The sequence below is a fragment of the Hemiscyllium ocellatum genome, chromosome 42 (assembly GCF_020745735.1).
Source record: "Hemiscyllium ocellatum isolate sHemOce1 chromosome 42, sHemOce1.pat.X.cur, whole genome shotgun sequence".
In the NCBI taxonomy this organism is placed as follows: domain Eukaryota; kingdom Metazoa; phylum Chordata; class Chondrichthyes; order Orectolobiformes; family Hemiscylliidae; genus Hemiscyllium; species Hemiscyllium ocellatum.
This window is the reverse complement of record NC_083442.1, coordinates 30225730-30242840: the sequence shown is the minus strand read 5'-3', so window position 1 is coordinate 30242840 and position 17111 is coordinate 30225730. Positions and strand designations below refer to the sequence as shown.

General features: G+C 44.8%; 1 protein-coding gene across 1 annotated transcript; it reads right to left on the bottom strand.

Annotated features, from left to right (window-relative positions):
- Positions 1-559: 559 nt before the first annotated feature.
- On the bottom strand, positions 560-9693 carry isl2a (ISL LIM homeobox 2a). The gene is made up of 6 exons (XM_060853744.1): positions 9617-9693; positions 9191-9380; positions 8550-8806; positions 7102-7388; positions 4792-4953; positions 560-1327 (listed from the first exon to the last, which is right to left on the bottom strand). The coding sequence occupies exons 1-6, from the start codon at positions 9672-9674 to the stop codon at positions 1211-1213; spliced, it is 1071 nt and encodes a 356-aa protein (XP_060709727.1). The 5' UTR covers positions 9675-9693; the 3' UTR covers positions 560-1210.
- Positions 9694-17111: the final 7418 nt, after the last annotated feature.

Here is a 17111-nt window from a genome sequence, read left to right as displayed (position 1 = left end):
GCACATTTACTCAGGTCCCCGTTCAAATCGCCCTGAGGTAGATTTCTACGATTTCTTCCTGAAAACTATCGGGTGATTCTTTCTTAAAGACAAAACTAATCGTCCGATTTCAAAACGTTAACATCTGGCCTCGTAAGAAAGAGACTGTGACTGAAATCTTTTTCCCCCTGTTGTCTCATTTATCAATGGAATATTACTGGAATGTGGCCTCTCCGTCTCCAAGTAGCGGTTCCCTGTCCCTTGTAGCCCACAATATCGGACTACAGTAATGCAGAGCCTCCCTGGATATCCTAGACCTGGATCTGACAAGTCGATACATTTCAATCTGTCCCCTCGCCGCCCCCGTTATTCCTAATACTTCCTGCTTGAAGTTTGAAGTTGAAAACAGCGCTGGAGACGCTCCCTTTCAGAACCAGGAGCTACTAAAAAAAACCTCGAGCGCATTTTATAGAACAGATCCATTGCAGAACTGATACCTTTCTCTTTATTAAGATCAAATATTTAATCTCAGTATCAACTGTGACTCTTACAATAAATAGCAATAACTTACTTCGTCCCTTTAAGAGGTTCACATCGTCTGTCGCCGGCCCAGATTGGTACATACATACTTTACAACTCGTGTGTTTAAAAAAAAACAAGAGCTTCCTTACGGTAAACCTTTTTTTCTCTCTCTCTCCAGAGATTGCTTTCTCTCTCAGCGAACATAACAGAAAGAGAGGCGAGGCGGGATTACTGTCTGGAATGAATTTGGTAACTTTCACGTTGAAAGGTGAACTCTGCGAGTGTTGACTTGGAGAAATCATGTGAGATGCAACATTTTCGATCTGATATGGAAGCACGTGCTTTTTTTAAAACAAAAGAAAAATCATTTTTCAGTCCTTGCCCGTTGGAGCAGAATCCCCAGGCGGTAATCATCTCTCTCCATCTCCGGAATAAAGAATTTGGCTTCCTTGGAAATCTATTTACAACGAGTAGATATTCAAGGACAAGTTCTGTGGTGGCAGTTTTTGTTCAGAAAACTTCCCAAGTGCATTTTGTTTCTTTTTTGGCAGTCACCTCAAGTCTCTGTGATATATTTTTTTAATATATTCTGAGATAGATATAAAACCGGTAGCGAGGGAGAGTTGTGTTGCTCGGAGCAGCGCTTTGATCATGCGGGATTTTCGGGGTCATGCGGTGGCCGGCTCTGCCATGGTCCCAGCCTCACACCTCACGTCTCCACCGGACTTGACACCATGCTGTTCGGGGTGTCCGGCAGCTGAGAGGACAGAGAAGTCACGTCACTTCCGGAGGAGTTGGGCAGAGAGCCGGATTCTGAAAAAGTTACCTGCGGGGCCCACAGAGAGTGTGGGTGGGTTGGGGGAGTTGGGAGGGGGACGGATGGAGAGAAAAATACAAACAGAGTTCTTTCATTCCTGTGGCTTGTAAATCATACAACACGTGTTTCAATAAAAATAAACAGCGAATGTACACAGGTAGTTTAACAAGGAGAGCAGCGATTATTGAGCTATATTTAAATGGTTCTGAACGGACCATTTCCCTTTGTTAGAGCGGAGTGTTTTAAATTCACAAGTGATACAATTAACACTCATTAGGTTCTACAGTAAAACTCAGCTTGTGATCATTTAACAGCACGGAAGCCAATCGATAGGCCTGGGCACTGACTATTCTTTTCAACTCAAACCCACCCAAGTGAAATGAGCAAAGGCATCATTCATTTATGGTTAACTAACCCACTGTGGATGGGCCAATAGTTGGCAGCATAGATCAATAATAAGGGAGCATTTTTACAAAGGATTTAGCGGGGCTTTGAGAAAAAACCCTTTTCATTCAGAAGGTGATGGGGATCTGGAATGCGCTGCCTGGGACGGGAGTTGAGGCGAGAAATCTCACAACCTTTAAAAAGTACAAAGTTAAAAATCGCACAACACCAGGTTAGAGTCCAACAGGTTTAATCGGAAGCACTAGCTTTCGGAGCGATGCTCCTTCATCAGGTTTACTCCACAACCACCTGATGAAAGAGCAGCGCTCCGAAAGCTAGTGCTTCCAATTAAACCTGTTGGACAGTAACTTGTTGTTGTTTGATTTTTTAACTTTGAATACCCAGCCCAACACCGGCATCTCCAAATCACTTTAAAAGTCCAGGACTCGGATGAACACTTGAAGTGTTAGTACATTCAAAGGCTATGGGCTTGCTGCGGGAAAGCGGGTCATACTGTATTTTTGGTGCTACAGACTCAATGGTCTGCATTCTATGATCCTATTATCCGAAATGAAGGACTCTCTCTAGGAACCTCCTCCTGGTTCCTAATTCCTCCTGTTGCTGAAACGGAATGAAATCGGACTCTCACCCTGCTCTCTATTACTTGATAAATTATTCCCCAAACAGCAACACTCCCTGAAGCGTCATCTTGTCATGAGGAAAATGTTGTATGGATTGGAGCTCGGTGCAGGAGTCCAATATTGCGCTACACTTTGCCCGCTGTTGGTCAAAGGTGTTCTTGCCTTTACCACCTCCGAGCTTTTGCGATGGATGTTCCTGTCAGCGCAACAGGAAGGGACCTGAGGCCTAAGTGAACAACTGTACGCTTCCTTAACTAAGCCGTTTGAATTGACGAGCCAAACGCAATCGAACTAGTAAGAGCCTCAATGTTAATATAGGCAGAGAAACTGAGACACGGCGAAGGAAATAAATATTTGTTTAAGGAAGGGAGGACACCCAGAGTGTAAAAAGACTGTTTTTAGATTTTTTTATGTCTCCAAAATAGGTCATATTTGAAGGATAGACACTTCACATTTTAAAAATTAATTTTCAAAACCAAAGACGCCATGATAACAACATTGAACAATAAGCTAGCAGATAGACTAGAATTATCAAACTCTAATTTTGTCTTGGAAGTGCAGCAATTCCTGGTTCTTTCATGTAATATGAGGCGAGTTACTGTGTTATTGTGCAGGTTTTAGAGGAGCTCAAATCTCGGGCCAACTGCAGGATTGCCCTATTTAATTGCACTTGCGAGCTCGCACAAATTTGGAATCCAAGTCGCTGATAAGTAACTTTCTACTGCAGGCTCAGGTCCACCATGTAGGCCGACACTCCAGGGCACGGAAGGAGTACTGCGCTGCCTCCTTTTGGAGATTGTGTTAAACTGAGCGCTCACACGCATCTAATCAACACTCGGAAGGAAACGAATCAGAGCGTTCCTCCTCGTTAGCTGGGGATAGGAACTAAAAACTACGAAAATAAAGGGATTGGCCGCCCATCTCTCAGCGGAAGATCGCTGGACATAATTTGGCAGTAGTGTGAACCTAGAAGGAATTCCCCGGCTGTCAAGCACTTTGGAGATCCAGGGACTTAAGGAAAAGGGAGATACTCTACAAACGAATGCTCTTTGCTTGTTGCAGGTTTAAAGTTAAAATGTTGATTAGTTTTGTTCAGATACAAAACAAACAAACAAAAAACCAGAAAGTGCTGGAGAAGCTCAGCAGATCTGGCAGCATCTGTGGAGAGAGGAACAGAGGTGACGTTTTGAGTCCCGAGACCCTTCTTCATGGGATATATATGCCAGGACCTGCTGAGCTCTCTCTGTTATTGTTTGCTTCAGATCTCCAGCATTTGCAGTTTCTTAAAAAGAATTATTCAGATAAATGCTGAACTTGCAATCTATACACTATTATCTGAACAGATCTGTACACGATGCTATTACACGATTGACTGTATATGATTGTACATTGCTGGGGAAGTTTGTGCGTGGTATATGCCACTTTCTTGTTGTTGATGAGCAGTTGTCATCCTACCAAACACACAATGCACTAACTCTAACCCATCGTGCCCAACAGCTTGTATCTAATGAGGACTGAGTCCAGCTCCCGGTGCCCTCAGTGTACAAGAGAGAATACGGGCAGGGTCAATCTCTCGTAGTGCTGGTATGATTCTTCCAAATGAGTGTTTCTAGGGCAGTGCGCATTGAGAGGTGGCCTATTATTCAACCCAGGACATGATGATGTCAATGCGCTGGACTCCAGTGGGTTGGGGTCTGGGGACTCTGTGAAATTGCACTCCACAATGTCGCTATTTCGGTGAGTCTGGATCGAACCAGCAGGAGGCCAGTGGGCCCCTCCCTCACCGAGCACCGGGATGCAGTTTCTGTCTCTGGGCTCATCTCAAAAAGCACACCTGAACGGGTCGTAAAAAATACACGGAGTTATTCTCAGAGAGCGGGGTCTCCAACAAATCCCGCCGACAGTCAGGTCTCCCCTGAATTGCTCCCCTAGATTTTGGAGTCACGTGTCAGAATGTTGAAGGGGCGCCATCTCAACATTTGAGAAAAAACGATTTTTGTTTTCTTCCAAAGCCTGTTTATTTCGATCAATGTCGCTGTTCGTTTTTCATAGTTACTTTCACAGTTACCTTTCCTGGTACTGCCATCTCACTTGCAGCCAGTGCTTACCTCTCTGGTTGAATACCTCCTTTCCTAACGCTGCTTTAGTTCTCCGGTGTAGCCCTGGGATGTTTCATACTTAAGCCGCTTCATAAATGGACCTTACGGTTGTATTTATAACCTAGCTCAGCCGCTAACTTCACACGGTTGGGGAAGACGACACTGTAAGCCAGATGTAACTTCTAATACATCTACATTTTAGCCGGACCTAACCCCATTTCCCAGCCACTGAGAAAACAATGGGAGTTCCTCAACACTAAACAAGCGACGTTATGCCGACTCGTGTCGGGGCTCTTAGGCCGGTTACCCCACTCCCTCCCTCCCGCCCACCGCCCTCTCCCCCACTCACCAGCTGCTGGAAGGCCGGCTGATCCAGTTCACTCTGAAGTGCAAACTCACTGAGCGCTTTCCAGGGCGCTTGGTAGGACTGCACTTCCACCGCGTTACCCTGGACATCGTGTCGGATGGGGCTCCCCGCTACCATCGGCGTCCCCGTCAGACCTTGCAGACTCTGTTGAGAGTGGGGGTGAGGGGAGAGACGGGTTGGTAGTGGGGAGTGGGAATGAGGGGAGAGACGGGGTGGTAGTGGGGAGTGAGGGTAGGGGAGTGACGGGGTGGGAGTGGGGAGTGAGGGTAGGGGAGAGACGGGGTGGGAGTGGGGAGTGAGGGTGAGGGGAGAGACGGGGTGGTAGTGGGGAGTGAGGGTAGGGGAGTGACGGGGTGGTAGTGGGGAGTGAGGGTAGGGGAGTGACGGGGTGGGAGTGGGGAAGCGAGGAGGTTTATGGTAAATTATTCCATCTTCCAGTCTCACGGTGAGCGTCAGAGCGGCTGGTATGCAGCAGATCAGCGAAATAATTCATCAGACTCAATTTAATACAAGACTTGGGGGCGGGGGGGAGTGGTATTCTGAATCATTTGTGGTGTCATTTCTGAACAAAAGCGCTAATCAGAGAGTTTGAAAATAGCTACTGGCCTGTTTAACCAACAAACCGCCTCCCGCGGCAGTTACAGTGCGCTTACAATTGTCAGCTTTATATACAACTTAAAATAAAATAAGCATCTCCCGGAAATACGCGGGTTAAATTCTACATTGATTGGACTGGTATATAAACAATGGGGCGTTAGATTGTCCTGTTATATTGTTGTGAAACATAAACATAGCTCTCTGCCTGCACAGAAAGCGGTCTCCGCCGGTAGTACCGTCCGAAAGCACTGCTCTGAAATATGGATCATTCACAACCAGGAGAAGGGAATTTCTAAGTTCGGATGCAAGCGTCCAGCGGACACAGGGCGAGACCGGAACAACGGAATGATTATTCCTCATAACCGCGCGTTACAGAAGGAGAAACAACGGCCCCTCTCCAACTCGGCCAGTTACCGGCCAGTCTAAACAAACCGTTTATTTCTAATGAAAGCATCTACCCCGCACTAACCCTAACCAACTGCCTTTGCTAGAACGTGGAAATAGCGAGACTGCAGAGAGAGAGAGAGAGAAAAAGAGATTCTCTCAGATGCTTCCATCTTCCATTACCAGGCACATTATCTAGCTGCCCCACCATGTCCTCCTGCTCCCAGCTCGATCACCAATTCCTCTCTTCCCGTTGCTCCATGACTATTATACAGTATTAGAAATGTACCATTGTTAGCTCATTCTGTGGTCCTCGTGTAAATCCCCACATGAACCTACACATTAATAAAGCTAATGTAACAAGATGTGCAACTCAAGTCCAGAGAGCCCCCGATTGGTGAACTCTTCCTCGGCTGAAGCTTCAGTGGCTGGGAAGTTGTGATTTTTTCCCCCCTGCTGTTTTCGCTTCATCAGGGAGAAATGAAGCTCCCCTCCCCGGGCTAAAGGCAGCTCCAATAACTAAGCCACCCAGCTGCCAGTATCAGACACTGTAATCTTTGCCACAAGGGCTTTGGGATTACTAAAGACAATCTTGGATGTACTGACACAATACACTATACTCTACCCACCCCCAGCCCTAGCCCCCACCACTCCGTGTATGACACAAACCCCGTCCTCACCCTCTCTCTCTCTCACACACACACACACCAACTCCAGTCAAACCCTTGACTTCCTGTAAGCTCTGTGTCTACACTGTATCGAAGATCTCGTTGACTTCTTCCTTGGGCCAGTACACAATTACCTTTAAACTCGTTTGAACATAGACATGTGAACCTTCGCCCCTTGCATCTTTCAACCAGGAGTTAGGCTGAGCTCAAATCTCCCTCTCTCCTATATCATAAAGTAGAACATTTTGTCCAAAAAAATCCTACTTTACGGCTATCAACAAACGTTTTCAATTTATTCTGGGATATTTCAGCTATTCTAAACATTTTATGACTTGAAAAAAATTCCAACAAAACCACTGCCAACGGAAAACAATGCGGTGAACTTCCATGGATTAGATCCTGATCGCGCGAGACGTTTGATTTGAACGTTTGAAAACTATTTTAGTTGAAGCAACTCTGTTCTGTCTTATTGTGACATCCGGAAACACAGCCCCATTATATAATATTTAAGATAGCATGTTTATTTGCTGATTATGTTACTGGTACCATCTGCCCTCCGCATCTGCAATTTCTAAAGATATTCTTAAAGTATGAAAATTAATTGTGTGTGTGTTCAGTGAAGCTGAGGCGACGGTTTACTCACAGTTTTGTCACTGTGTTGCTGTTGCTGAATCTGTTTCATGAGGTTGATTTTCTTCTTATCCTTACAGCGTTTGTTTTGAAACCAAACCCGGATGACCCTGGGACTGAGGCCGGTCATTTCCACCAGCTGCTCCTTCATCAGAGCGTCCGGCCTGGGGTTAGCTGCATAGCAGGTCCGTAATGTGTGCAGTTGCTTCTCGTTCAGAACCGTCCGTACCCGCGTTGTCTTCTCTTGTTGCTTGTGAACATGAGGCCTCAGGGGCGGCTGCCGAGCCGAAATGGGTTCCGCTGCGTGGCAGCAGTTTAAAAGAAAAATACACACCAAAAAAAAATATAGACAAGACATACACACACACAGACACACACACATAACATCTCTCCCCCACCCCTCTTGCTTCTAAAACCAAATCCTCTGTAAAACCCATGAGGAGAAAGCTTATGTTAAGTGCTCCCTTTCGTAAGTAGATTTTAATTCGAATTCTGCTATTTAAGTTAAATGTCTCTGTTTCAAAATAGACCTGAAAACGAAAGGGGGGGGATATTTTACAATGAAATTTTCACCCATTCCCATCTCTATTGACACACGGGACCGTCGTTTTTTTTAGTCCTACACAGCGATTAAACTAAAGCTACTGCGCCTTATTAGTTTGATTGCTCTCCAATATATTACTTGTCTGGTTAAAGATACTGAGAACAGTCAGCCGGCAAAACTTGATGTCAGACCCAAGCCCAAAAGCTCAGATTTCCAGCACCCTCGGTAATTTATTTCCACATTATCCCAAATCTTAAACCAACTGAATTTGTTATATTTATCAATGATATACACAAACATATATACAAAATTTTGAGGCTGAAATCCAATTCTCTTTCGACGTGTGTATAAGTATCTCACAATCACGCAGCTCTGTTTACAAAACGTTCAGCTGAAAGATATAGCATACGGAATTAGATCATTGTATAAACTCCTCGTTTTAAGTTTGATTGGGATTTGCAAAAAAAATGGAAAGTAAACGCCGCTGAAAATGACCCAGTGTGAGAACAATACATTTCAAACATTTTATGTCAATTTTTGCACACTAGTTTCTGCGGCAGTTTCCTCCAGGCCGTGATATTGATAGAATCCAGTGCAAAAATATTTGGACTGAAAGAGCGGGGAGAAATGAAGGATCGATTCAGATATTATAATGGGAGACCATAAACGCCAGCACAGTTGTTAAATACTACATTTTTAAATTGACACACGGATCCCGAATATAGTTAGCATTAAGTCCGGATACAGCTGGAACAGCGTGATAGACATGGGCTGGATATATTTATGCTGAAGTATTGTCGAGTTGCCTATACACTCCCCCTCCCTTCAAATATTGCTATTTGGCTAATTGAAAAATGTGCATATTACATTGAGGGCTGGAGCTCCCGCCTGCCTGCAGCTGGTTCCTTCTCTCTTACCTGCCATCTGGAGGGATCTGCTGCTCGGGACAGGACTGAGAGGGCCGCCCCCAGCCGAGGCCCTCTCAACCACGTCGTGATCGGCCCGGCAGAACAGCTCATCGTCCCTGAGGGCGAACTCATCGCCGGGAATGAGCTGCCTGCTACAGGCGACGCAGCGGAAACAGTCGATGTGATAGACACGGCTCCGGGCCTTCATCACAAAGTCGCTCTTGTTGAAATTCAGATTGCACTTGGCACACTTGGTACCGAACAACCTGCACGGAAGAGGGGGAGAGCAAATTCAAAACACACTTTAATTTGGATTTAACTTCCCTTCAGCGTCTGAGACATTTGTTTGATAACAACATGTTTTTTTTTCCCTCCACATTGTCAATAGCTAACCCCAAAATGAATTGAAACCCGTCACTAAATAAAATAACATTTCAGCTGAGATTTACCAGAGAAAATGGAATCACTGATTTAATCTCTGAACTGGCGCTTGTTTCATGAGATTGCAATCCAGTCGCTTGACTGGGACTTCCAGAACCATCTGAATGGACCATTTAGCCATTCGATTTGTGTTTTCTTTTTGATTTCTTCCCTGTTAGGATTTCCCCCCCCCCTCCCCTCAAAGACACAAGCTTTTGTTCTTGCCTCACCTAATGTAATCCCTTTTGCAGTAAGTCTTGCCGTCCCTCACAAAACAAGTGCAAGTTTCGTCCAGGTACTGACTGCACTCGGCGCACTTCAGACAGGCGGCATGCCACTCCAAGTCGGGGGAGACCCGCAGGATGAACTGGTCATGGATCTGGCTCCCACAGCCTACACACATGGCAACTCCGTGCTTCTCTGACAGGACAAAACATGGACTGAGCATTACCTTGGAAACAAATCGGTTGCACTTTGTGCTTCACGTTAGACTTGTATCTAGACAACGAGAAGAAAAGGTGAGCAGTGGGTACCTGGACGCTCAAACATCCGCTGGACGTTTCAGCGACCACCGACACTATCATTTGCAGGAGAAACAAGTCCAACTGAATAAATAAATGCAGATTTTCTTTTCCTTCTGCTAGAAATTTACTTACTTTTGCAATGATCCCCCATAGCACCAAGAAAAGGTGTGTTGCAAATAATATCCACCATGCAGACCCAGAGAAGAACCGGTCCCTACCAACAGAAGTGTTAAAACTGCGGTGAAAGATCAGCTGCGAGCTGTCGGGATGTCTGATAACAAATATTTGGGGTTAACTGTTGGACTGCACGTTGAGAAATTCCCCTCCCCCTTTCTCATTCCCTCTCTCCCCCTCCCCATTCCCATCGACGTCCCCGTGACGCCAGGACGCAGGGGGATCTGAGTCACGTGACGGACGACGCAACAATGAAGGGCTGGGCTGAGCCTCGGGCTCTCATTGGTTCCAGCAAAAAAAGTATCAATTCCATCAGAGGATTGGAAAGCGGCTGTAACCATTTCTTTTTGTTTGTTACATTGGTCAGAGTGTCGCTGCAGGAACACGACTTGCATGGATTTAATTTCTTCTTTTTATAGTTGGCAAGCAGCATTTCCTAAATTGCTCAGTATTCCAGTGCCGGCAAATAAGAAATCGCACCATTAGACTTTGCGTTAACCAAACAAAAATATCAACAGCACAGAGGAGGGAAGAAAAAAAATCTTTGCAGATGTAGGTGTTCAGAGTAATACAGAAAAGGTTATTGTACCCTATCCCCCAAAAAAGTTCTGCCATTAAACTGTATTTGCAACCGCATCTTCGTGTTGGGTGGCTGTGATTTGCATCATAATGGCAATTTCAGTGATTGTTACCGTTTAACTTGAGGAAAAAGCGCCCAGATGTGAGTTTATTCGATTGTGACTCGTATAAATCCCTGGGATTTGTTGCATTTAATTTGCGAACTGTGTTTACATATATTTTTTTAAACTCAGGAGCAAATATGGAATCGCACTGAAAGACTTAACTGGCAATATTAGACTGAAATTGTCTCACACAGACACTGCCACTTGTATGAGAGAAAGTGAAAGGCGCGCTTAGAGGGTACATTAAATTACTGGTAACAAAACAAATGTCCAAACCTTAAAACAAAATGTAAATTTAGATGGTTGTAAATTAAGGTAATTGATCGAAGAGTTAGAAGGAAGATTAAACAGCGAGTTGTTGAGATTTGCAATCCACTAAGAAGATGGTGCGAGCGGATTCAATAGTAACTGTTAAAAGAGATTTAGTTAGGTAATCGAGGGCGATTTTTTTGGCAGAACTCTGATGAAAATGGGACTATTTGGCTAACTCTTTCAAAGGGCCGGCTCAAGCACGATGGGCTGATTGTTCTCCTCTGTCCCATTTCACCGTTTTCTTCTTGTTGACAGGGGTATGATCTTGGGTAAATATTTGTTGTGTTCTTTCGTTAAAGTTTCGGCGTTTGGTGAGTTTCACTTCTGCATTTTCCATTGCCGGACGCATAAACAATTAAGTCCATCTCCTAATAAACTCCTTCTTAAAATTGTTATTTGAAGCATTTTATTGTGAGGTGGAAGTGACTTGCAAACTCTTTCTTGAAACAATTGCTAGAAATCTCGGGTTGTCTGAAAGTTTTGAAGTGAATTGTGAAAGTATTCAAATAACGGTAGCAGGCTTTTCGCTTCCATTTTCATCAGATTTTACAATTATTGTAATATGCACACGTTTGTTAACGACGGCTTTTTTCGATACTTTATACAGGTTTTTTTAATTGTTATATGGTTGGAAGAACCTTCATGTCTGAAAACAAAGATCGATATAAAAAATGCGATTGATCAAAACAAGCGAAGAGAAAGTGCGGTATGATTGCAAATCCCTGGTATGTGAATGTATTTATTTAAAGTTACTTTGGCTCAGTGAAAGATAGGTCATTGTAATTATCTGTACTGCCAAAACTAAACATGCAGACAAATAAATATAATTCTTGCACAATTTGGGTCTTGTAAATATTTATTGTTATTTCTGTTGTTTAGCCTTCATATTTGCAAAACCATCCTTTGGTCGTGACTTCATTTTAACCGTCTCCTGAGAAAGACATAGTGGAGGCCTAATTAGGATCTAAAAGCTGTTGAAATCTGTTCGTCCTGCGACTCTTATAAAATATTTACCGGGTAAAGATAGGCAAAAAGCTTTGTGCGGTGAGCTGAAATGAAGGCACTTGCAGTTTGAATACATTTGCCAAAAAAAATAGTCTTAATAGGGTTTGAATTTTTAATCATTTCCACGCAACAATTTCTGCATGGGTTTGGTGGGGGGGGGTGGGCGGCGCGAGGGGCTATAAAGAGGGATAATGTGATCGCTGGCAAATCGAGATTACAATGCTCCTTTTAACTATAGTTAAACAAATCTATAACGTGGTCTGCCTTGTTAATAGCAGCCAGTGAAATTTACACCAGGTCAACAAAGATAGCCCGGCGTTTTTATTTAGCTTGGAGCTGCTGTCTTCATTCTCTGCAGAGGGGACAGAGCACAGCCGGTCAGCCGTACTTGCGCGCCCTCTGGTGGGAGTCAGAAATAAAAGCAAGCAAATCCAAGCCTTTGCCAAGACACCTGTGTTCAGAACGGGTCGAGGAGCCACACGGTTGTAGAGCACCCTTTGGTCCTACTCTTTCGCGCCTACCACTCTGACCCAGCCCCACTTCCCAGCATTTGATCCACACGCTTTCACATGATTTCTGACAACTCAACCGCACAATATGAAAGTTAGACTGTATGAAAATGCTGGAATCAACAACAAAATGTTGGATATCACAGCGGGTCAGGCAGCATCCATGGGGAGAGATCAAGATAGCGTCTGGGTGCTGCTTGTGATTTCCAGCATTGTTTGTAAGTTAGAATGGCACTGCAGATCGGATTTGCTTATCGTAATTAATTTCCGGTTTAGCTGCAGGCTATTTTGCCCGGCAAACTTATTCGCATACATTTCCAGGAAAATTGGGAGACTCGGAGTTGTCATTTCTTAGGGCTTACGTTCAAAATACCGCCCTGTGAATTGGGAAGGAGATTAGTGTAAATGTGCGCCAGCTTAATAAAATATTGTTTGATTCGGGGCCACGAATCTGATGGAGAAAGAAAGTTACTATCCAAAACTGAAAATCCTGGAGAAATCCAGGAGCAGACGGTGCAATTATTAAAGCAAAATAATGTGGATTTTCTGAAGAAGAGTCATACCTGGACTCAAAACGTTAATTGTTTCTTTGTCCACAGACCTACTGAGTTTCTCCAGCACCTTGCCTTTATATTTCAGCATCCTAAGTATTTTGGCTTTGAACTTCCCTCGTGGCGACTAACATTTTTGCAAAAGAGATTTAATCAAACGAACACTTGCCTGCACACCCAATTCTGTTCTTATTTTCATGTAATTTCTCATGTTAACAGAGCGGGGAGGAAAGACAGCTATTTACATCTATGGAGTAAATAAACTATTACTGGACACAGGGACCGGGTAAACCGCTTTCTCAATGAACTGAAATTGAACTTACTGGCGGACTGGGAGAGATTGTTGGGATTGTAGGATGCAGGAGCGGAGTTAGTGGATGAAGTTGGATTCCTGTCTAGCAGGAATGTTAGCCAGCCGAGGAGATCCACGATACAACGGCGTTAGTCTGGACTCTGGTCCTCAAAAATTAGGCCCACATCATGTAGATTTTTTTTGAACAAGCTGGTCAGAATTGTTGTGACTCACTCTTGGAACAGGTGGGACTTAAAACCGAGTCTTCTGGCCCAGAGATAGGGACACTATCACAACAGCCCTTGCCCAGCGGGTGTGAGAGACATAAGCCAATCATGTCGTGGACAGACGTGAGCAGCGGCCGGAACTTTACCAGGCAGTGTCTTTGGGATTTGGGGTCCGGTCGGTAGCAAACAGATCCGAACAGGTAAATGTGAGTTAACGCAAGGGTGAACTGAGCAGACGCTGCCTGACCGCCTGTGCTTTTCCAGCGCCACACTCTTCGTCTCTGACCTCCAGCATCTGCATCCTCACTTTCTCCAACGGAACACATCGTAACTTACAAACAAAACAGAAAGCTGAGCAAACCCGGAGGCATCGTTGCGAGAGAAACAAGGCAGATCTGCCAATATTTTTGACCTGTGGCTGATTTCCGCATTTCAGGTGCTGTACGACCTGCTGAGTTTTGCCAGCGCTATTTGTTCTTTCTCTAGATTTCCGATATCCCACTCGGGCCAACTTCACTTGTTGGCTTCAATGCCGCTCTAACTCCCCGTCTGGTTGCAATTTTAGAATCCCAAATATAGCGGCCACCCACCATCCCATTTCTGAATTCAGCTCATCGTTTATCCGAATCACGGAAGAGTGGGGCGAGGCCGTTCGCCCCATCATGCCTCTTCTAACGAGAGTCATTACTTTATTGATTTGACTTATTATTGCCACGTGTATCTCGGTACAGTGACAAGTTTTGTTTTGCTTGTGTAGTACAGGCAGATCACACCATAGAGAGTGCATTCGGGAAATATAACAGAGCGGGGGATATAACGGAACGGCTGCGGAGTAGGGACAGAAAGAGTGAGATCCACATTACATTTAAGGGTCCATTTAGAAGTCTGGTAACAGCGGTTCTTGAACCTGCGATGCTCGTGTTTAGGCTTTTGTATCTTCTGCCTGACTGAAAAAAATTGGAAGAGATTATAACGGGTCTTTGATGATATTGGATGCGATCAGGGAACAGCCAGAAATATAGATGGAGTCAATGGATGGAAGGTTGGCTGGTGTGATGGGTTGTATTCACTACTCTCTGAATAATTTCTTATCATCCTGGGCAGAGCAGTTACCAGAGAGAGACATGCTGTGTGAGAGAGGAAGAAAAACCAAGTTAGCGAGAGAGATTGACCGAGAAGAGAGAGAGAGATAGAGAGAGAGCATGCGGATTCCAACAGGGGTTCATTGACAGCTGGACACCTCGGGAGTTGGGATACATCAGTACCCTCCATAAAGAATCAAATTGTAGTATTCCCTTGTGATTATGCCCCTTGTTACAGCGATCTTCAGAGGCTGACAGAGTCATAGAGTCACATAGCACGGAAACAGCCCCTTCGGTCCACTCATTCATGCCGACCAGAAATCCTAAATGAATCTAGTCCCATTTGCCAGCACCTGGCCCATATCCCTCTAAACCCTTCCTATTCATATACCCATCCAGATGCCTCTTAAATGTTGCAATTGTACCAGCCTCCACCACTTCCTCTGGCAGCTCATTCCATACACGTACCACCCTCTGCGTGAAAAAGTTGCCCCTTAGGTCTCTTTTATATCTTTTCCCTCTCACCCTAAACCTATGCTCCTCTGATTTTGGACTCATGGAGGGGCGGGGGGGGGAGGGGGGAAATGGCTATTCAACCTATCCAATCTCAATTTTATCAATTTTATAAGTTTGTTATATTGACAGGACAGATAACGCCTACTCCACCACGTGGGCTCCCGAGAGAGCCCCGAAAACGGATCTGGAACTAAACAAAACAAGAATAAACTGGTTCATTCCGAACCGACTGTCATAAACCTGGTCCAGAGGATTTTCCGGATCTAATTAATGTTGAAACCAGCCTGAAGAAAAATCACATCATAGAAAGAAAAACAAACGCCGATATCAAATACGTTTAATAACTAAACAAAAACAACCAACTCAAATACTACCACGCTCCGTGATACATTTAAGGCTGTTCCTTGATAGCACGAACCTCATAACGTGACAGGGACTGGGGGGATTGTTCTGAGTATCCACCGTTCTAACCCGAAGGGGCAACTTTGCAGAGGGTGGCGCGTGTAAGGAATGAGCTGCCGGAGGGAATGGTGGAGGCTGGTACAATTAAAAAGGCACCTGGATGGGTATAGGAATAGGAAGGGTTTAGAGGGATATGGGCCAAGTGCTGGCAAATGGGACCAGATGAGGTTAGAATATCTGGGCGAAAGTGAGGACTGCAGATGCTGGACATCAGAGTCCAGAGTGGTGCTGGAAAAGCGCAGCAGGTCAAGCAGCATCCGGGGAGCAGGAGAATCGACGTTTCGAAACGTCCATCCTCCTGCTCCACGGATGCTGCCTGACCTGCTGTGCTTTTCCAGCACCACACTCTCCACTAGAATATTTGAGAGGCGTGGGCGAGTTGGACCCAAGGACCAGTTTCCGTGCTGTATGACTCTATGACTCTATAACCACCTGAAGGGGGTCACCTATCGGAGAGTCTCAGGTGTGTGTGAATTCCTCAGGAGTAAAGATTAAAACTTTGAGCCCGGGTAACTGCTAATCCGGTGTTCCGAACTACAGTCACCTTCCAGTAAGTTGACTAAAGTTGCATGCAAATTCAATAGCATTGTTTCTGTTTCAGCTTCCATAATAAGTCGCTCCCGGAAAACCTTCCCTCTGGAATGCTGCACTCATTCCTGATGAAGGGCTTTTGCCCGAAACGTCGATTTTCCTGCTCCTCGGATGCTGCCTGACCTGCTGTGTTTTTCCAGCACCACTCTAATCTAAACTCTGGTTTCCAGCATCTGCAGTCCTCACTTTTGCTCTCGTTCACGTCTACTTGATTATTAGAGGCTTGTAGTAAACTCACTTCAGGGTATTATCCGTTTCCGGTTGAAATCTAGAGATTTCCTTCAACTGCTTTTTATGAAGGCCCCACAAAATGAGATTGAACGAGGCGGATAGTTTACAAAATCTGGTGCACGTGTCTCCGGGAATAGGTCACATTCGGTTCGAGCGGGATATTTGATGTGTAAACTATGTTTTCCACTTGAGATTAAATGGGCCATTTGGCTACAACGAGGTTACCTTCAATCTCCACCAAATGATATCAAGTTTCCACGTTTCAGGTTTCACATTTGGCATTTATTTTAGAAACGAGTTCATCTAGGGTCCACGGAAGTTGAAAACAATTCCCCCGTGCTGGGGGGATAAGTACAGGAGAAACATAGCAAAACCGACCTAGGGTTAACTGAAATAAATCAAAGAACTGCGGCTGCTGGAACTCTGAAACAGAGAGAGAAACTGCTGGAGAAACTCAGCAGGTCTGGCAGAATCTGAACCGGTTGGAATCGAAATCGTTGACTTTGCTGCTAGCGCTGCTGAGTTTCTGCAGCAATTTCTGCTCTTGTATCCATTTTCAATGGGGGGGCCTCCGACTCCCACAAGATTCGGTGTTAAACAATTCTCTTGTTTGTAGGTTGGGAGGGAGAAGCGACGATAGAGATAATATTGGGCTGTTTTTGATGGTGAGCGACACCCGTTTTTAACCCTTTCAGCTACGAGACTGACACACATTTCGCATCTACAACCTCTGAGCAAGAAACTGAATTCGTCTGAAGGAGAGAGAGGTGTGTGAAGTCCCGTTCGACGCCTTAACGTTCTGACAGATCGATGCCACAATGCAACATTATAAGGTTCTAGCAACATTTCTGGCAGGGAATTGCAAATTAATCAAAATAATTGCAACGAGAAAAGATTCTGCCATTTCTCAGGTCACTGCTCCCTCCCCCTCGCTGCCATTTCTGTTTCAATTTCACAAGTTGTGTCAATACAATTTACTCCGTTTTGAAGAA

Coding starts and splice junctions, on each gene's coding strand:
- isl2a (XM_060853744.1), bottom strand. CDS start 9,674: ATGGTGGATATTATTTGCAACACACCTTTTCTTGGTGCTATGGGGGAT. Junction 7,389..8,549: donor CAGATCCCTCCAGATGGCAG/GTAAGAGAGAAG, acceptor GCTGCCACGCAG/CGGAACCCATTTCGGCTCGG. Junction 4,954..7,101: donor AGCAACACAGTGACAAAACT/GTGAGTAAACCG, acceptor CACTCTCAACAG/AGTCTGCAAGGTCTGACGGG.